The 22,112-nt window shown below is 42.0% G+C and overlaps 1 protein-coding gene across 2 annotated transcripts in view; it reads right to left on the minus strand.

Annotated features, from left to right (window-relative positions):
* Positions 1–2,351: 2,351 nt before the first annotated feature.
* The window catches only part of tctn2 (tectonic family member 2), a 49,759-nt gene continuing 29,998 nt past the window's right edge, over positions 2,352–22,112 (minus strand). The window contains exons 12-18 of one of the 2 annotated variants that reach the window (XM_078227096.1): positions 20,578–20,661; positions 19,432–19,549; positions 17,994–18,097; positions 14,118–14,265; positions 6,838–6,981; positions 4,686–4,774; positions 2,352–3,762 (exon numbers count right to left, since the gene is read on the minus strand). In XM_078227096.1, coding sequence (XP_078083222.1) covers positions 3,638–3,762; positions 4,686–4,774; positions 6,838–6,981; positions 14,118–14,265; positions 17,994–18,097; positions 19,432–19,549; positions 20,578–20,661 — 812 coding nt within the window. In that variant the 3' untranslated portion in view covers positions 2,352–3,637. The remainder of the gene's footprint in view (positions 3,763–4,685; positions 4,775–6,837; positions 6,982–14,117; positions 14,266–17,993; positions 18,098–19,431; positions 19,550–20,577; positions 20,662–22,112) is intronic. The other variant, XM_078227097.1, reaches the window with a different exon arrangement.

Genomic DNA, 22,112 nt, shown 5'->3' on the forward strand with positions numbered 1-22,112 from the left:
TGCGATGCAACGTTCCCTTAGTGGACTGCAGCATTGAGAAAGGGCTAATTGGTTTTCTAATAATGACATCCTTTGGTTCCAAGAAATTGCAGCAATTCAAGAAGGCAGCTCACCACCACCTTCTCGAGGGCAATTAGGAATGGGCAACAAAGAATGGTCTAAACAGCATTGACACACATCTCTTGAATGCATTTTTTTTTAAAGAGCATGTTTCAACCACCACCTTCAGACTCGGGGAGCTAACTGAGGACAGGTTGAAAGAAAGAGAACTTGACAAAATTAACAATTGCGTAAGTGAGAAAATTCAGGGCCTTTAAAGACAAATGTCCAATGGACTAACAGGTAAATGTATGCAATGCTCAAGTTCTGTACTTTGATTTACAGTAGCAATTTAACATTTCATTTTTGTGCTTTAACTGTTTGATTTGTTTTTAACTTTTTGGTTTAGGTGTTTAACCCGTTTGTTCCTTTCATTGCAGGAGTATTGGCTTCAAAGAGAAAAATTGGGAATCTGCAGAAACATCTCTTTTTTGGTTTCTGCACCATTTTTGCTTCATGTGTTGTGTGTTTTTATGCGTCATTTTAAATTTTGAAACTTAGTGTAGTCTAAGTGAGGCTTCACTGACCAGCAGCTAAAGCTGACGGATATCAGTTTTTTCATTTACTAGTTGTATTTATGTGAATGGGGTGAGTAAATTAATTTTTTAGATTCTCTCTTTCACAATTTTGAATACAGAGTGACTAACTGTCCCTTATTTTAAGGGGTTGTCCTTTGACAGTTTATCCCCCAGGGGATGCCTTTTCGTTCCGTATTTCTGAGGACAGCCTGCAGGAGAGTGATCCTGGGAGTCTCCAGGGTGAGTTTGATTGATTCGAGTAGTGTGTTAGCCAGTGTATTGAAAATTGCACGCTCACAGTCATTATTTGTCGCTTCATTTCCCATTTTAATAAGTAGATTTAATTTAAATCAACAGTTAAAACAGAACTTTCCCTTAACCAGTTGCAAGCTTTCATCACTACGATCAATTTTATTTTTGAACTTGCTAAGGCACATCAGAATTCAGGGAACAAAGAACAAAGAAAATTACAACATGGGAACAGGCCCTTCGGCCCTCCAAGCCTGCACCGACCATGCTGCCCAACTTAACTAAAACGCCCTAGCTTTCCGGGGACCATATCCCTCTATTCCCATCTCATTCATGTACTTGTCAAGACGCCCCTTAAAAGTCACTACCATATCCACTTCCACTATCTCCCCCGGCAACGAGTTCCAGGCACCCACCACTCTATGTAAAAAAAATTTGCCTCGTACATCTCTTTTAAATCTTGCTCCTCGCACCTTAAACCTGTGCCCCCTAGTAATTGACTCTTCCACCCTGGGAAAAAGCTTCCGACTATCCACGCTGTCCATGCCTCTCATAATCTTGTAGACTTCTATCAGGTCGCCCCTCAACCTCCGTCGCTCCAGTGAAAACAAGCCAAGTTTCTCCAATCTCTCCTCGTAGCTAATGCCCTCCATACCAGGCAACATCCTGGTAAATCTTTTCTGTACCCTCTCCAAAGCCTCCACATCCTTCTGGTAGTGTGGCGACCAGAATTGAACACTATATTCCAAGTGCAGCCTAACTAAGGTTCTTTAAAGCTGCAACATGACTTGCCAATTTTTAAACTCAATACCCCGGCCGATGAAGGCAAGCATGCTGAATGCCTTCTTGACTACCTTCTCCACCTGCATTGCCACTTTCAGTGACCTGCGTACCTGTACACCCAGATCCCTTTGCCTATCAATACTCCTAAGGGTTCTGCCATTTACTGTACATTTCCTATCTGTATTAGACCTTCCAAAATGCATGACCTCACATTTGTCTGGATTAAACTCCATCTGCCATCTCTCCGCCCAAGTCTCTAGCTGATCTATATCCTGCTGTATCCTCTGATGGTCCTCATCACTATCCGCAAATCCACCAACCTTTGTGTCGTCCGCAAACTTACTAATCAATCCAGTTACATTTTCCTCCTAATCATTTATATATATTACAAACAGCAAAGGTCCCAGCACTGATCCCCGAGGAACACCACTTGTCACAGCCCTCCATTCAGAAACGCACCCTTCCACTGCTACCCTCTGTCTTCTTTGACCGAGCCAGTTTTGTATCCACCTTGCCAGCTCACCTCTGATCCCATGCGACTTCACCTTCTGCACCAGTCTGCCATGAGGGACCTTGTCAAAGACCTAACTGAAGTCCATGTAGACAACATCCACTGCCCTACCCTCATCAATCATCAATGTTAATGTGTCTGGAGAAATAAGATAGTGCACAGAACCAAAATGCCATACAGTGCCCAGAATTAAGAAAAAATAAAATTTATTTTAAAAATCCACACTACATATTCACTTATACCTCAAACACAATTGTCGGAAATCTGTTGGCCTGGACTTTGCTGTAGTGACAAAGCAAAAATCCCTGATTTTGCAGAAAGCTACTTACAAAGATCGACTAATCTCTGCGACATGGATTTCTCCTTTCACAGCAACAGTTTGAATCTAATACCAAATTGAGGGAATTTCCAGGTGTCCAGCAGCACTAACATCATCAAGCAGAATAGTAGTCTATCTCATTGAAGCAAGTCAGGAAAATAAAATTATCCTTCAGTTTTACAGAGCGAAATAAATGATTGGCACATACATATAGCATTAAGGAAGCAGAAACATCCAGCTTAAATGTGAAACTTATAATGGAGAAGTTTATTATCTACAAATATAAAATTAGTTGTTTCAAGGCCAAGAATTATGAACTTAGCACATTTAAAATTCAATTCATTCAATATGGGACAACTTTTTCAAAAGTGTTTAACAGCAAGACAAAGTGTAAAGGGGCAACTTCTCATGAATTCAGTGATTCTTAATTGATTGCAATATATGGGGACATCAACAGAGCATACTCTGACGAAGAATAGAATGATATGGAGATGCCAGCGTTGGACTGGGGTAAACACAGTAAGAAGTCTCACAACATCAGGTTAAAGTCCAACAGGTTTATTTGGTGGCTTTTGCTACCAAATAAACCTGTTGGACTTTAACCTGGTGTTGTGAGACTTCTTACGAAGAATAGGATCACTGACACCAACTTCTGGATTTCTCTGTTCAGCTGCGAATGTGCAGACTCCAGAACTTGCTGTCAGTTTCTGAGTAATGTTAGTGAATGCTGACAGTTTCACAGTCAGTTCTGCAAAACCCAGGCCAATATCTACAAGATAGCACTATAAAACAGTTACTGAAATTTTACATATAAAACACACAAAAAATATTAGAATATGCGCATGGGGATAACAGTTTAGTGTCTTTGTTTGATTGATTAACATTTAAAAAAGCAACAATCCTGGCAAAAAATAATTCTAAGACTCACACCAAAATGGTTTTTGGCAAAGAAGTGATCGCCTTGTGGAATGACAGATAAAAACCATGGAACCATTTCAGAATCTGCTGGTGGCAAAGAGGGACTGTAGGTTTTAATTCAAAGACCTAATTGGCCTTCCTGGTCCACTGTGTCTCTGTGAACTTTTCTGCAGGGTAAGTTGAGTAAAAGAGTATAAAGAATGTAATTAAATGTTTGTGGGATGAATTTGCTGCAGCTGGCTAATAAAACGTTGTGCTGTTCCAAGCTTTGCGGATTTTGCTCCAGGGCTCTCCCAACAATGCAGTCACCAGGAAGAGTGTCACCAGCAACATTGCCTGAGTGATCAACTGAGAGTATGTTTCACCTGGGGGGAAAAGAAAACAGAAATCTTAAATCACATCAGACATTTAAATGATCCCTTTTAGGAGGTGATGCAAACTTTCCTGTTATAAATAAATGACACAGTAAGAAGTCTCACAACACCAGGTTAAACTCCAACAGGTTTATTTGGTAGCACGAGCTTTTGGAGCGCTGTTCCTTCACTCACCTGATGAAGGAGCAGCGCTCCGAAAGCTCGTGCTACCAAATAAACCTGTTGGACTTTAACCTGGTGTTGTGAGACTACTTACTGTGCCCACCCCAGTCCAACACCGGCAACTCCACATCATAAATAAGATGACAGAAGCTGACTAGAGTCTGTACTTTTATCGATTAAAAGGAAAAAAAAAATCTGTGCCAGGTTTTCAAATTCTGTACGAGAGGTCCCTGCAAACAACAGTACACTCAAAATTGGACACAATCCTGTGGGCTTCCTGCCCTGAACCAAGTTCCTAATCTAGGTTGATGCTTTAATGCAGTACTGGCAGAGTGCTGCTCAGTCCGTTGAATATAATAAAGGTCCCAAATGCCCTCTCCAGTGGATATTAAGGTATATTTCAAAAATGCCATGCCACTATTTAAAGGAGAGCAAAGGAATTCATCTGGTGTTCTGATCAATATTTGTCCCTCAAGCAGCATCACTGAAACAGATTAGCTGATCATTTATCTCATTGCAGAGGCTTGCTGTGTATAAACTGTTGCATTCCCTGTATTACAACACTGCCAATACTTCAAAATTACCTCACTGGTTGGAAAGCACATTTGAATATCCCACGGTCATGAAAGGTGCTTTGCAAATGCAAATAGTTATTTGCATTTATTGCACCAAACATGCCCAATACAGTTCCTGCTACACAATCCAAGAGAAAATGACTGAAGTGCACAATAGGAACAACAGAATTTCCTTACCTGTATAACTTCTTGTCAATGGATAAGCAAGCTCAGGCCAGCAAACATCATTTCGAGAACAGTCATATTCAAAATAATTCATCTGGAAACTAGTCAACAAAATTAATTCAGAGGTTTACTGATTCTGGTCTGGTTGCGTACATAATTTAAGAAAAATGAAATTCTTTGGTTTTCGTACACGTCTATAGGTCTTTGTCAGATCTTTATCTTGAATGATATGCTTTGAGGCCTAGATGGCCAACTCTATGTTAAATATCGCCTGGTGTGGCTCAGGAGTCCCACTCTGGAATGGCAGTCATAGGAAATAGGAGCAGGAATAGGCCATTCAGCCCATCAGGCCTGCTCCACCATTTGAACAGATCATGGCTGATCATCTACCTCAACACCATTTCTGCCGACTATCCCCATATCCCTTGATGTCATTAGTCTCCAGAAATCTATCAATTTCTGTCTTAAACATGTTCAATGACTTAGCTTCCACAGCCCTCTGGTGTAGAGAATTTCAAAGAGTTTTCACCCTCTGAATGAAGAAATTCCTCCTCATCTCGGTATTAAATGGCCTGTCCCTTTATTCAGAGTGTACTCTGGTTCCCGGGGGAAAGCACCCTATCCACATCACCCTCTCATGCCCTGGAAGAATGTTAAAAGTTTCAATTAGATTGACTCTCATTCTTCAAAACTCTAGAGAATAAAGGTGGCGTTTCCTCAATCTCACTGTCCATCCCAGGGATTAGTCTGGGGAATCTCTGCTACACACCCTCTCTGGCAAGGACATCCTTCCTTAGGTATGGAGACCAAAACTGTACACAATACTTTACACTTGCTGTAAATGAAGGCAATGGATGGATGTTTTTTTTTTATTCCTGGGACATGGGGGTTGCAGGCTGGCCAGCATTTATTACCCATCCCTAGTTGCTCCTGATGGGCAGTTGAGAGTCAACCACATTGCTGTGGCTCTGGAGTCACATGTAGGCCAGACCAGGTAAGGACGGCAGATTTCCTTCCCTAAAGGACATTAGTGAACCAGATGGGTTTTTCTGACAATCGACAATGGTTTCATGGTCATCAGTCGATTCTTAATTCCAGGTATTTTGTATTGAATTCAAATTCCATCATCTGCCGTGGGTGGTATTAAAATGCAGGTCCCCAGAACATTAGCCTAAGTTTCTGGATTAATAGTCTAGCGATAACACCACTTGGTCACCTCCCGAATCGCTGGCCTCTGTTTTCTTTGGGCCCTCTTCTTAGCTAGCTGAACTTTATGTTTCCACTTGTTCATAAGTAAACTTTCTTAGAGGGTAGAAGCTGAGGGGTCATATCCCCCCAGCTGGAGAATTCAGAACTATCGCAAGATAAGGGAGTCATCATTCAGGATTGAGATGAGCAGACTTCACTCACAGGACTGCGAATCTCTGGAATTTTCTACCCCGGGGAACTGTGGATGTTCAGTTGTTGAGTATATTCGAGAGACCGATAGGTTATTGGGCACTAAGACAAACAAGGGATACGAGGGTGAAGTAGAAAATCAATCATGATCATGTTGAATGGTGGAGCAGATTCAAGGGGCTGAATGGTCTACAGCTGCTCCTATGTTGACATTTACTTATCTTCTTTCCTTAACAGGAGGTGGCAGCTTGCTGTAGCCCTCCACCTGCCATGGCAAACAGCCTAGGAATCTCCAAAAATTAAAGACTAATTTTCAGGACACTGCTACAAGTAAACCCACAAAAATATAAAATGTCTTCTTTTAAAAAAAATCTTTGATCACTTTAGTTATAAAACTATAAAGATGGGCCTGTTTAAATGATGGACAAAAATCATCCAGACATCTTTATCTAGACATGAAGGCAAGACAATGCAAGGGTGAAAGTGCCAGGCAACCAATGGCTGCGCTGTGGGGGTGGGGCAATTAGAGGGAGGCAGTCATGTGACGACATTTCCAGCAATATTTCCATGCAGAATTGGCAACTCTTTGTGGGGAATCTGCAGGTTCAAATCCCTGGGCTAACATGTTGGGATATCACTGTCCCGCTCGTTTGAGGTCTGTGTAATTTTGTTTTGTAACAGAAGATTTATATTCCCAAGAATATTTATACATCTATCTTCAACAATGAAATGCTTTCATTGGGGAAATAAAGGTGACACCATCTACCTGGTTTTCTTTGGTTCAGGCTGTGCAGGTATTTGGATGAACTGGACAGACATGCTCATCCAAAAGGTCTGTAGAAGGGAATTGTTCTGGCAGGCCGCTGTATTTCCCCCTCCACAGTTCATGTGCCAGGTTACTGTGGAAAAACTGAGAAGACAAATCCATTCACCCAACTTGTTACAAAAGAGATGGAGGAGAGCCAAGCAGAATTTTATTTTTTATGCAATTAATTGCATTTAGAATGTACTGTATGAAAGGGTGGTGTACAGAGGAGGCCTTTCGGCCCGTTGTGTCTATGAATGAACAACGCACCTCGTGCCATTCCACTGCCTTCTCCCCATAACCCTGCACATTCTTCCTTTGAGATAATAATCCAGTTCTCTGTTGAATGCCTTGATTGAACCTGCCTCCATCAGACCATAGAAAATAGGAGGAGTAGGCCATTCAGCCCCAAGCCTGTTCTGCCATTTGATATGATCATGGCAGATCTATCTATATATCTATCTCAATGCCATTTCCCATTCTCTCCCTAATCCCCTGGCCACTTTACTGTCTAGAAACCGATCTATTTCCTTCTTAAATATATTCAGGGAGTTGGCCTCTGCAGCAATTTGTGGTATAGAATTCCACAGGTTCACCACTCCCCGAGTGAAGACATTTCTCCTCATCGCAATCCTAAATGACCTACCCCATATCCTGAGACCATGAATCCTTATTCTAGACTCCTCACCCCTCCCCAAGCTGGAGGAAACTACATTCCTGCACCCAGTCTGCTAGAGGTTTTATACATTTCACTGAAATCCCCTCTCATTCTCTTAACTCTAGTGAACATAGGCCTAGTTGACCCAATCTCTCCTCATACGACAATCCTACCAACCCAGGAATTAGCTTGCTGAACCTTTGCTGCACTTCCTCTATGGCAATTATCTATGATGTGGAGATGCCAGCGTTGGACTGGGGTGGGCACAGTAAGAAGTCTCGCAACACCAGGTTAAAGTCCAACAGGATTATTTGGCAGCATGAGCTTTCTGAGCATTGCCCTTTCATCAGGTGAGTGAAGGGGCAGTGCTCCGAAAGCTCGTGCTAACAAATAAACCTGTTGGACTTTAACCTGGTGTTGTGAGACTTCTTACTGAGAAATTATGTAAGATGACCAAATACTCCAGGTGTGGCCTCACCAAGGACTCTGTACAGCTGCAATAAGACATCCTAGTTCCTGAAGACAAAAACTCTTGCAATGAAGGCCAACATACTATTCACCTTCCTAACTGCACCTCTGTGCTTGCTTTCAGTGACTGGTTTACATCCAGGTCCCTTTGTAAATCACCATTTCCCAATCTATCGCCATTAAAATAAATGTCATTCTGTTTTCCTACCAAAGTGAATGCCTTCACATTAAACTGCCATGTATTTGCCCACTCCCACAATTTATTTTAAATTCATTCATGGGACGTGGGTGTCACAGGCTTCGCTAACATTTATTGCCCATCTCTTATTGCCTTTGAAGTGAGTGACTTGCTCAATCATTTCCAAGGACATTTTAAGAGTCAACCACATTGTAGTGAATCTGGAGTCACATGTAGGCCAGACTAGGTAAGAATGGCAGATTTCTTTCTGAAAGGAATTAGTGAACCAGATGGGTTTTTATGATAATCAGCAAAGGCTTCATGGTCATTATTGGACTGTGTGCAATTCTGGTCACCCTACTTTAGAAAGGATATTATTAAACTAGTAAGAGTGCAGAAAAGATTTACTAGGATGCTACCGGGACTTGATGGATTGAGTTATAAAGAGAGGCCGAATAGACTGGGATTTTTTTCTCTGGAGCGTAGGAGGCCGAGGGGTGACCTTATAGAGGTCTATAAAATAGTGAGGGGCATAGACAAGGTAGATAGTCAATATCTTTTCCCAAAGGTAGGGGAGTCTAAAACTAGAGGGCATACGTTTAAGGTGAGGGGGGAGAGATACAAAAGGGTCCAGAGGGGCAATTTTTTCACACAGAGGGTGGTGAGTGTCTGGAACAAGCTGCCAGAGGTAGTAGTAGAGGCGGGTACAATTTTATCTTTTAAAAAGCATTTGGGTAGTTACATGGGTACGATGGGTATAGAGGGATATGGGCCAAATGCGGGCAATTGGGATTAGCTTAGGGGTTTTTAAAAAAAATAAGGGCGTCATGGACAAGTTGGGCCGAAGGGCCTGTTTCCATGCTATAAACCTCTATGACTCTATGGACTTGAATAGCCTTGAAGCCTCTTTACATACTCCTCACCGCTCACATTCCCACCTAGTTTGTGTTGTCAGCAAACTTGGAAATAGTACATTTGTTTCCATTATCCAAATCATTGAATAGCTGGGACCCAAACATCTATGTCAGACTCCTATTTATTGACTACAGCTCAGCCTTCAACACTATTATTCCCATGAAACTCATCTCCAAACTCCATGGTCTGGGGCTTGGCTCCTCCCTCTGCAACTGGATCCTGAACTTTCTAACTCACAGACCACAATCAGTAAGGATAGACAACAACATCTCCTCCACGATCATCCTCAACACTGGTGCCCCACAAGGCTGTGTTCTTAGCCCCCTACTATACTCCTTATACACCAATGATTGTGTGGCCAAATTCCCCTCCAATTCGATTTTCAAGTTTGCTGGCGACACCACCACAGTGGGACAATCTCAAACAATGACGAGAATCTGGTGAGCTGGTGCAGTGACAATAATCTCTCCCTCAATGTCAACAAAACGAAGGACATTGTCATCAACTTCAGGAAGCGTAGAGGAGAACATGCCCCTGTCTACATCAACAAGGACGAAGTAGAAAGGGTCAAGAGCTTCAAGTTTTTAGGTGTCCAGATCACCAACAACCTGTCCTGGTCCCTCCATGCCGACACTATAGTTACGAAAGCCCACCAGGCCTCTACTTTCTCAGAAGACTAAGGAAATTTGGCAAGTCAGCTACGACTCTCACCAACTTTTACAGATGCACCACAGAAAGCATTCTTTCTGGTTGTATCACAGCTTGGTATGGCTCCTGCTCTGCCCAAGACCGCAAGAAACTACAAAAGGTCATGAGTGTAGCCCAATCCATCACGCAAACCAGCCTCCCATCCACTGACTCTGTCTACACTTCTTGCTTCCTCGGCAAAGCAGCCAGCATAATTAAGGACCCTACGCACACCGGACATTCTCTCTTCCACCTTCTTCCGTCAGGAAAAACATACAAATGTCTGAGGTCACGTACCAACCGACTCAAGAACAGCTTCTTTCCTGCTGCCGTGAGACTTTTGAATGGACCTACCTTGCATTAAGTTGATCTTTCTCTAGCTATGACTGTAACACTACATACTGCACTTTGTTTCCTTCTCTAAGAGCGGTATGCTTTGTCTGTATAGCGCACAGGAAACAAATACTTTTCACTGTATGCTAATACATGTGACAATAATAAATCAAATCAAAGATCTTTGCTAGCCTGCCATTCAGAAAAATACCCATTGATTCCTACTCTGTTTCGTGTTTGCTAATTGCCAATTCTCAATCCAGGCCAATATATTATCCTCAATCCCACTTGCTTTAATTTTGCACACTAACAAACAAAGAACAAAGAAAATTACAGCACAGGTACAAGCCCTTCGACCCTTCAAGCCTGCAACGACCATGCTGCCCGACTTCCGGGGACTATATCCCTCCCTCTATTCCCATCCTATTCATGTATCTGTCAAGACGCCCCCTAAAATGTCACTACCGTATCCGCTTCCACTACCTCCCCCAGCAACGAGTTCCAGACATCCACCACCCTCTATATAAAAAATCTGCCTCGTACATCCCCTTTAAACCTTGCCCCTCATGCCTTAAACCTGTGCCCCCTAGTAATTGATTCTTCCACCCTGGGAAAGAGCTTCTGACTATCCATTTTGTCCATGCCTCTCATAATCTTGTAGAATTCTGTCAGGTCCCCCCTCAACCTCCGTCGTTCCAGTGAGAACAAACCAAGTTTCTCCAACCTCTCCTCATAGCTAATGCCCTCCATACCAAGCAACATCCTGGTAAATCTTTTCTGTACCCTCTCCAAAGCCTCCACATCCTTCTGGTAGTGTGGCGACCAGAATTGAACACTATATTCCAAGTGCGGCCTAACTAAGGTTCTATAAAGCTGCAACATGACTTGCCAATTTTTAAACTCAATGCCCCGGCCGACGAAGGCAAGTTTGCCGTATGCCTTCTTGACTACCTTCTCCTCCTGCATTGCCACTTTCAGTGACCTGCGTACCTGTACACCCAGATCCCTCTGCTTATCAATACTCAAGGGTTCTGCCATTTACTGTATATTTCCTATCTGTATTAAATCTTCCAAAATGCATTACCTCACATTTGTCCGGATTAAACGCCATCTGCCATCTCTCATCCAAGTCTACAACGGATCTATATCCTGCTGTATCCTCTGATGGTCCTCATCGCTATCCGCAAATCCACCAACCTTTGTGTCGTCCGCAAACTAACTAATCAATCCAGTTACATTTTCCTCCTAATCATTTATATATATTACAAACAGCAAAGATCCCAGCACTGATCCCTGAGGAATGCCACCTGTCACAGCCCTCCATTCAGAAACGCACCCTTCCACTGCTCCCCTCGGTCTTCTTTGACCAAGCCAATTTTGTATCCACCTTGCCAGCTCACCTCTGATCCCATGCGACTTCACCTTCTGCACCAGTCTGCCATGAGGGACCTTGTCAAAGGCCTTACTGAACTCCATTTAGACAACATCCACTGCCCTACCCTCATCAATCATCTTTGTCACTTCCTCGAAAAACTCGATCAAGTTAGTGAGACATGACCTCCCCTTCACAAAACCATGTTGCCTCTCACGAATATGTTCACTTATTTCCAAATAGGAATAAAACCTGTCTCGAAGAATCCTCTCCAATAATTTCCCTACCACTGATGTAAGGCTCACTGGCCTGTAATTACCTGGATTATTCTTGCTACCCTTCTTAAACAAAGGAACAATATTGGCTATTCTCCAATCCTCTGGGACCTCCCCTGTAGCCAGTGAGGATACAAAGATTTCTCTCAAAGTCTCAGCAATTTCCTCCCTTGCCTCTCTCAGTATTCTGGGATATTTCCCTTCAGGCCCTGGGGACTTGTCTACCTTAATGTTTCTCAAGAATCCCAAAATCGCCTACTTTTTGATCTCAACATGACTCAAACTATCTACACACCCTTTCGCAGACTCAACATCCACCAAGTCCTTCTCTTTAGTGAATACTGACGCAAAGTACTAATTTACTACCTCACCCATTTCCTCTGGCTCCGTACATAGATTCCCTTCCTTGTCCTCAAGTGGGCCAACCCTCTTGCTCTTTATATATGCATAAAAAGCCTTGGGATTTTCCTTAATCCTGCTGGCCAATGCTTTTTCGTGACTCTTTTTAGCCCTCCTTACTCCTTGCTTAAGTTTCTTTCTAACCTCGAAATCAAAAGCTTTCTGAACATCCAAATACAACATATCCATTGTTCACCCTTACTTATTATACTTGTTACACCTCAAAAAACTCCAGTACATTAGTCAAACATGATTTTTGTTTCATAAATCCACATTGACTTTGTCTAATCGCGTTGGTATTTTCTAAGTGTCCAATTATCAGATCCTTTATAATAGACTCTAGCTTTTTCCCTCCTACTGAGGTTACGTGAACTGGTCAGTAATTCCCTGTTTTCTCCCTCCCTCCTTTTATTAAATAATGGAGTTACATTCACCACCCATCAATCTGTCGGGACTGTTCCAGAATCTATACAGTTTTGGAAGATGACAACACGCATCCACGATTTCCACGGCCACCTCCTTTAGTACCCAGAGATGTAGATCATCAGGCTCTGAGGATTTATGGGCTTTCAGTCTTACTAATTTCTCAAGTACTTTTTCTTATTAATAACAATTTCCTTCAATAGTATATTTCAAAAGGGTATTGGATATGCACTTGAAAATAAAAAAAATGTACAGGGCTCTGGGGAAAGGGCGGGGGATAGGAGATTGATTGGATAGCTCTTTCAAACAGCCAACACAGGGTGATGGACAGAATGGCCTCCTGTTGCCCAGTACTAGTACAATTCCTAGTGGTAAGGCTCAGACACACAATCCTCAGGTGCTGAGCCACTCATGTCAGTCATGCCTCTGTGACACGATTTCAACAAGTTGTGTCAGGTTTTAGTAACTCCCATCATATTTTAATCTTTTTTTTCATTCATTTGCCCATTTCTTCATTGAATTCTTTGGTTTACTCCATAAAATGTCAAATAGCAATATGTAGAGAGCAGGACATAAGTGATCGGAAACTTGTCAGGAACACTGAAGTGTCTAAAAGCGAGTCTCAAGTAGTCGTTCGGTATTACAGAACTTGGGTGTATTGTTTAAAAATAGAAAAATGCTATCAAACCTTTTTCCCTTACACTCATCAGAACTACCCATGTGAAACTACCAACAGTAAACAGAGAACAATTTACAATGAGCACTATATATGCTGGTAGCCACATATATTTACACACAGGGCCTGTCCTTTGCAGACAGAAAGAACATATCCACACTTTGCGCCTTTTTTTAACTAAGCAAAAGCTCAGGGAATCACCCCCCTTGACCAATCAAGAGTCGACCTGCCAGTTTGAATTTGAACACAGCTGGACAGTTAACTGTTCCATGTTGCATTCATCATGGCAATACCTTCTCCAGAGTCTAATTGCCAACCAATCAGCATTCGCTTCTCATGCAGTATTAATTGTTCTTCCCCCTTTACTGTTGGTAATTTCTTGCAATGGTTCTGATGAGTGCGAGACAAAAGACATTGATAGCATGTCTCTTTTTTCAGCAGTACTTGAGTTTCAACTGTGAAGAATCAGAGGCAGAAAGGTCAAGTTACAAGCAGAAATAGGCAAAGTTGGAAATCCATTGCTTATGGTAAAATTCTCTTCCCTTCATGAAATAATGTATAATAGGATATGGATCTATAGATGGTGAAGAATACAAATCACAGGTATGTAAGTCGCCACTTCTAATGTAAAGAATTTAAATTCCAATAACTTTTTCTCATACCTCCTCTTCCCTAGCCAAAATTGAAAGAATTTGTTTTATAATTGGAAAATCCTCTGCTATATTATTAATTACTTAGCTCTGATCTGGGTGTAATTTAATTAGCATACATTAAATATTAGTTTCTCTACAACATTTAAATCTTAAGATTTGCTTTGAGATGTCAACCAGCCAATGCAATAACAATGCCCAACTTACTTAACTTCAGATGCAAGTATCTCTCGTTGTGGTATGCCTTCAATTGCACCAACAACTGCTGTGAAGAACCAAAGATTCAAGCTGGCAGGAATCTCAGTGCATAATCCATTAAAATAATTGTCATTACTGGATGAAACATTAGGTGGCACTGCATTGAAATATTTAAAAAATGTATTAGTGCCTAATTTGTTAAACTAAAGGATCTTACAGCCCTAGAATATAAATGAACACAAGAACTTGAATTCATATGGCACTTGATCATATCCTTTTGGAATTTCTAAATGATAAAAAACAATTTTTGAACTGTAGTCACTGTAGTTCTGCAAACAAGACCAATTTACACACAGGCAACTCCCACAAACAGCAAGTGAGAAATACAATGAGGTCATCTGTTTCTGGTGGATTTGTTTGAGGGAGAAATGTTGGGCAAGGCACAAAGGATGCTTCCTCTTCTACAAATAGAATCATTTACTTCCACATGAACAGACAATTGGGACTTTAGTGTAATCCGTCCTTCAACATCTGTTTCTTAGACAGCACTCCCTTAATACTACATCGAAATGCCAGCTCAGATTATTTACTGGAGACTTGAATTCATTACCCTCTGACTGAAAGTTGAATGTTATCAGAGAGAAAACATCTTCCACTTCTGATGGTAGGTCTTCTAGGTTCCATAATGACTTCCAATAGCTTATTGAAATACTAAGCGATGAGCATGTGAATGTGAGGTTATCCATTTGGGAAGCAATAATAGGAAGATAGATTATTACTTGAATTAGTGCAAATTGAGAGAGGTGGATACTGAATGAGACCTTGGAGTCCTCATGCATCAGTCGCTGAAAGTAAACACACAGATACAGCAGGCAGTAAAGAAAGCAAATGGTATGTTGGCCTTCACAGCGAGGGGATTTGAGTATAGGGATATTTTGCTGCAATTGTATAGGGTTTTGGTGAGGCCACACCCTGAGTATTGTGTGCAATATGGTGTCCTTGCTGTAGAGGGAGCAGCAACGGTTACCAGGCAGATTCCTGGGATGGCAATTCTGTCATATGAAAAGGAAAGTTTATTTATTAGTCACAAATAGGCTTACATTGACACTGCAATGGAGTTACTGTGAAAATCCCCTAGTCGCCACACTCCAGCGCCTGTTCGGGTACATGGAGGGAGAATTTATCATGACCAATTCACCTAACCAGCACATCTTTGGACTGTGGGAGGAAACCGGAGCACCTGGAGGAAAGCCACGTAGACACGGGGAGAATGTGCAAACTCCACACAGACAGTGACCCAAGCCGGGAACCGAACCCGGGGTCCCTGGCGCTGTGAGGCAGCAGTGCTAACCACTGTGCCACGGGCATTGAGGAGCGATTAAGTCAGTTAGGATTATATTTATGCACTGTATGGAGAATTAGAAAATCAAAGTTGAAGGAGAGGGTGGAAGTGCAGGTTAATGATGGGAACTTTCAACTAGTTAAAGGAGCCGAGGGCTCAGGAGAGATTAGTAAAGTTTCCAGACCACGTAATAGAACAGAGAGTATAAAAGGTGGCAGGAATCTAACCTCAGGCAAAGCAAAAAAGGTGTCAAGTATGAGAAGGGAGATGGTCAACGCAGGACTGAGGGTGTTGTACCTAAATGCGTGCAGAATACAGAACAAGGTAAATGAGCTTGTTGCACACATCGAAATTGGCCGGTACGATGTTGTGGGCATCACAGAGATGTGGCTGCATAGGGATCAGGGCTGGGATCTAAATATCCAAGGATATGTGTCCTATCGAAAGGACAGGCAGATGGGCAAAGGAGGAAGGGTTGCATTGTTAGTAAGGAATGAAGTTAATTCGATAGCAAGAAGTGATAGAGGATTAGAAGGCATAGAATCTCCGTGGATAGAGTTGAGGAATCACAAAGATAAAAAGAGCCTGATGGGAATTATGTACAGGCCCCCTAGCAGTAGTCAGGAGATAGAAAAAGCATATAAAAGGGCAATATTACAATAATATGTGGGGACTTCAATATGCAGGTGGACTGGAAAAATCAGGTAGGTAGTGGATCCCAAGAAAAGGAATTTGTGGAATGCCTAAGGTGGAATGCTCCAAAAAACCATATTTTCTAGCTACTTTCTAGTCTCCTTGGACCCTCCCTGCCTCCAGTGGTTCCTAAAAGATCACCACCAATGCCTCCACAATTTTCTCAGCTATCTCTTTTAGAACCCTGGGGTGTAGTCCATCCGGTCCAGGTGATTTATCCAGACCTTTCAGTTTCCTCAGAACCTTCTGCTTAGTGATGGCCACTACACTCACCTCTATAAGATCACCCCTCAGCCTCCTACGCTCCGGAGAAAAAAGTCCCAGTCTATCCAGCCTCTCCTTATAACTCAATCCATCAAGTCCCAGTAGAATCCTAGTAAATCTTTTCTGCACTCTTTCTAGTTTAATAATATCCTTTCTATAATAGGGTGACCAGAATTGCACACAGTATTCCAAGTGTGGCCTTACCAATGTATTGTACAACTTCAACAAGACATTCCAACTCCTGTATTCAATGCTCTGACCGATGAAACCAAGCATGCCAAATGCCTTCTTCACCATTGTCCACCTGTGACTCCACTTTCAAGGAGCTATGAACATGTATCCCTAGATCTTTTTGTTCTGTAACTCTCCCCAACACCCTACCATTAACTGAGTAAGTCCTGCCCTGGTTCAATCTACCAAAATGCATCACCTCGCATTTGTCTAAATTAAACTCCATCTGCCATTCGTCAGCCCACTGGCTCAATTGATCAAGATCCTGTTGCAATTGGAGATAACTTTCTTCATTGTCCACTATGCCACCAATCTTGGTGTCATCTGCAAACTTACTAACCACGCCTACTATATTCTCATCCAAATCATTAATATAAATGACAAATAACAATGTATCCAGCACTGATCCCTGAGGCACACCGGTGGTCACAGGCCTCCAGTTTGAAAAACAACTCTCTACAACCACCCTCTGGCTTCTGTCAAGAAGCCAATTTTGTATCAATTTAGCTACCTCACCCTGGATCCTGTGAGATTTAACCTTATGCAACAACCTACCATGCAGTACCTTGTCAAACTCCTTGCTAAAGTCCATGTAGACAACATCAACTGCACTGCCTTAATCTACCTTCTTGGTTACCCCTTCAAAAAACTCCATCAAATTTGTGAGACATGATTTTCCACTCACAATGCCATGCTGACTGTCCCTTTGCTTTTATCCTGTCACTTGATCAAAACCTTTAAGATCCTGAGGGGTCTTGCCAGGGTGGATCTAGAGAGGATTCATTTTGAGGGAGAATCTACAACTAGTGGTCGCTGTTTAAAAATAAGGGGTCATTTAAAATGGGGACAAGGAGAAATTCTCTCAGATGGTCATGAGTCTTTGGAACTCTCTTCCTCAAAAGGCAATGGAAGCAGAGGTTTTGAATATTTTTAAGACAAAGCAAGATAGATTTTTGATTAACAAGGGGGTGAAAAGTAATCAGGGATAGGCAGGAATGTGGGGTTGAATTTACAATCAGATCAGCCAAGATCTTATTAAATGGTGGAGCAGGCGCGAGGGGCTGAGTGGCCTCCCCTGCTCCTAATTTGTGTGTCCATATACATTGCTGTCTCTGTGGGTCCTTGGTGAATGACTGCTGCAGTGAATGCACTTCAAAAGTAATTAATTTGCTATGAAGCACTTTGGTGTATTGTGAGGACCATAAATACAAACTCATCCATGTTTCTGAAATTAGACAATTGCTTATGGTATGTGAAGAATAATTAAATAGGAGTTTGCTCAACGTTTTAAACAGAATGTTATAAAGTTATTTAATAAATAAATGCATCAAATGCTGCACTTCAGCTGCAAATACCTTTGAATAATGGCAGCCACTCTGTCAGATCCGTCGGGTTTGAATTGCCTCTCTTTGATACATTCCCTGGCATAAGATTCAGAAGGGTTTTGTAAACAATAGACCTGTCATAAAGCAGAAAAGTATTATTATTTAATTCTTAGCAAACATGTAAAGAGTGGGCAACAGAACCAATGCACTGTCTTTTTATATTAGTGCTGCAGAGGTGCTGTATTTATATGGGTGGCAACGGTTTTAGAGCAGATGTGTTGGTCCCAGCCAGACCTTCCCATTCAGACACTGACTGCAACTTCTCCAAAGGTGCAGTTACACAGAGCCACAGAGCTCCTCTTTCCGCAGTGAGAGGCCAGTATTGTCCCAACGCAAAGATTAAATAAATTACAATTTCATAGAACCATGTAGCACAGAAAAAAGTCACTTGCCCCATCTCGCCCATGCTGATTCTTTGAAGGATCTACCCAATTACTCCCAATCCCCTGCTCGTTCCCCCTAACCCTGCAATTTTCTATCCTATCCAATTCCCCTTTGAAATTTACCAACAGAAGCTGCTCCCACCGTCCTTTCAGGCGTTTCATTTCAGATTTTAACCTCCCTATGTAAAAAAAAAAGCATAATTTCTCCTCTGCTTCTCGTCATCAGTTATAAATCTGTATCCTCTGGTTATCATCCCTTTCGTAACTGGAAACAGTTTCACCTTATTCATACTTTTAAAACTGTTTATGATCTTGAACACGTCCTTAACACACTCTGGTCACTTAATCAGTGGTTCCAATATGTAGCAGGAAGTAGCGAATTAAAAATAGCTATTTTGATCTGAATTTTGCAGCCCTTACATTTCTGAGCGAGTGCAGTTCATTTATATATGCGCTTCATGCAGCTTTCTTTTCCGTTTTCCCCCTCCATTACAGTGACTACCCTTTTAAAAGTATTTCACTGGCCTGGGAAGCACTTTGGGACATCCTATGGTCAGAAAAGCATTTAAAATAAATTCTCTTTTATTGTACCATTTAATTTTTTTGTGTTGATACAGTGAAGATACATCACTCCTTTATACGAGAGGTGAATCAGAGGAATCCCTTTGCCCATGTGTCTGCAAGCCATTCTGCGGCCGGTTGCTAGTTAACATTCAAGCTCAGATTTTCTCTGCCCCATGTAGAATAGTAGCTGGTCTCAGTAATCCTAAGTGTATCATGTCGCACCACACCATCTTATCCATCTTGGTTCCTCCATTTTCATTTTCAAAAACAACTTACTTCAACACAAGGACAGGTGTATGGTTTAGTCAATTGCCTATTAGGTGGTTTTTAAGAGCATGAATGAACTTCAAATGGACACAATTACTGCGGTGAATTTCTCGACAGTAACACAGCCTGCACGTTCCATTAATATTCTAGATTTCTTAATATTTTAGGAAATTGTACATGGGCAAGCTACACACCTGAGATCAGCACACTCAGTAAAGTTATCAATGCTGAACTTCAACAAGCATCCAGAAATGGAGTTCTTTCCAAACAACACAGATGTGGTCTGAGCTGATGAACACAGCCCATTTCCAACTGCAAAACAAAGAGGGATGAAAACGCAAGACAATGTACAAGCAGAACTTCATTTCATTAAAATTACCGATGTTTTACTAACGTGGCTAAAACCCCATTGGACATGGGCCTGGATTTGTACAGCTAGTGCTATTGGTTTGGGAGTGTGATGGAGGCCAGTCCTTGCTAACCTCAACATCAGCGCAGTCAGGAGATGCTCTAATTGAGCCTCTTCTATGGGCACCTCATAGAAATCATAGAAATCATAGAAACCCTACAGTGCAGAAGGAGGCCATTCGGCCCATCGAGTCTGCACCGACCACAATCCCACCCAGGCCCTACCCCCACATATTTACCCACTAATCCCTCTAACCTACGCATCCCAGGACACTAAGGGGCAATTTTTAACCTGGCCAATCAACCTAACCCGCACATCTTTGGACTGTGGGAGGAAACCGGAGCACCCGGAGTAAACCCACGCAGACACGAGGAGAATGTGCAAACTCCACACAGACAGTGACCCGAGCCGGGAATCGAACCCGGGACCCTGGAGCTGTGAAGCAGCAGTGCTAACCACTGTGCTACCGTGCCGCCCCCTGATGTCAGAACCTGATGTCAGAACTCCCTCAGTACACAAACAGCGATAAAAGCAGCAATAGGAATTTAATCATAATGATGGTGGAGCAGACATGATGGGCCAAATGGCTTACTCCTGCTCCTAATCTCTATGTTTCTACGGGAGAAGAAAATTGCATTGTTTGCACTTCAGTTGGTGGGTTTTCTCTTGCTAACTGATGAAATCAGTACAGGAGTTAACTCTCACAACTATTTTAATACAAATTTAGTTTCCTCATTCTCCATATTACCATCACCTTACATGTATTTTTACTCTTTCTACTTGACAAGTGGACTGTCTCTGTCAAGAGAAGGCAACATCATCGTCTGGAAGGCAACATTATCAGAATTTGTAGGGCAGTGAGTGAACCATTAGCTTTCCTGTCCCCGCTTCCCCAAAGACTAAATTTTAATGGCCATAGGAAATATATTACCTGGTTGCCAGATGCTTAAGGGAGCCTTTTGTAAAGTCTTGCCATTTTCAAAAGCACCTAAAACAGGCTTGCCAATCTGATAACCTGAAATCAATAAATATCTTTACATTATTGTGCATTTTATAGATGGTCACAAAGTATAACAGAACACTGAAAGAGGCCATTCTGCATCATGTTGGTTACATCGCTGAAAGAACTACTCAATTAGTCCTACTCCTCCTCCTCTTTCTCCACAGACTCTGCAATCTTTTCCCTTCATGTATTTATCCAATTCCCATTTGAAAGTTATACGGAATCTGCTTCCACTACACATTGGTTAGCACTTTTCAGATCATGAGCCTCTATTTCTTTTACCAATCACCTCACCGCAACCTCTCCTACATTCTTCATTGAATCAAGTGGTTGACTAGCTTGATGGCATTGCTAGAAGAAGAGATATGCCAAATCACAAGATTACAGACTGTGGTTGATCCAATGCCACTGGATGCCCAGTTTTGAACTGCTAGATCTGTTCTGAGTCTCATCACAATAAAAGTTGAGCATTACGTCCTTGCTTTGGTCAGCTAAGAAACAAATTATCCCACGTATTTTTATTTAAACAGTTGTCAACTTGTCCTGCAATCGTAAAATTGCATTCAGTATGGTCCACTACCTGTCAACCTCCTCTCATAGAGTCATAGAGGTTTACAGTATGAAAATAGGTCCTTTGGCCCAACTTGTCCACGCCGCCCTTTTTTTTTAAACCCCTAAGCTAATCCCAATTGCCTGCATTTGGCCCATATCCCTCTATACCCATCTTACCCATGTAACTATCTAAATGCTTTTTAAAAGACAAAGTTGTACCCGCCTCTACTATTACCTCTGGCAGCTTGTTCCAGACACTCACAACCCTGTGTGTGAAAAAATTGCCCTTCTGGACACTTTTATATCTCTCCCCTCTCACCTTAAACCAGTGCCCTCTATTTTTAGTCTCCCCTACCTTTGGGAAAAGATATTGACTATCTAGCTGATCTGTGCCCCTCATTATTTTAGATCTCTATAAGATCACCCCTCAGCCTCCTACGCTCCAGAGAAAAAAGTCCCAGTATATCCAGCCTCTCCTTATAACTCAATCCATCAAGTCCCAGTAGCATCCTAGTAAATCTTTTCTGCACTCTTTCTAGTTTAATAATATCCTTTCTATAATAGGGTGACCAGAATTGCACACAGTATTCCAAGTGTGGCCTTACCAATGTCTTGTACAACTTCAGCAAGACATCCCAACTCCTGTATTCAATTCTCTGACCGATGAAACCAAGCTATCCGAATGCCTTCTTCACCACTCTGTCCATCTGTGACTCCACTTTCAAGGAGCTATGAACATGTATCCCTCGATCTTTTTGTTCTGTAACTCTCCCCAATGCCCTACCATTAACTGAGTAAGTCCTGCCCTGGTTCAATCTACCAAAATGCATCATCTCGCATTTGTCTAAATTAAACTCCATCTGCCATTTGTCAGCCCACTGGCCCAATTGATCAAGATCCTGTTGTAATTG

This window comes from Mustelus asterias, chromosome 13, assembly GCF_964213995.1.
Source record: "Mustelus asterias chromosome 13, sMusAst1.hap1.1, whole genome shotgun sequence".
Lineage (NCBI taxonomy): Eukaryota > Metazoa > Chordata > Chondrichthyes > Carcharhiniformes > Triakidae > Mustelus > Mustelus asterias.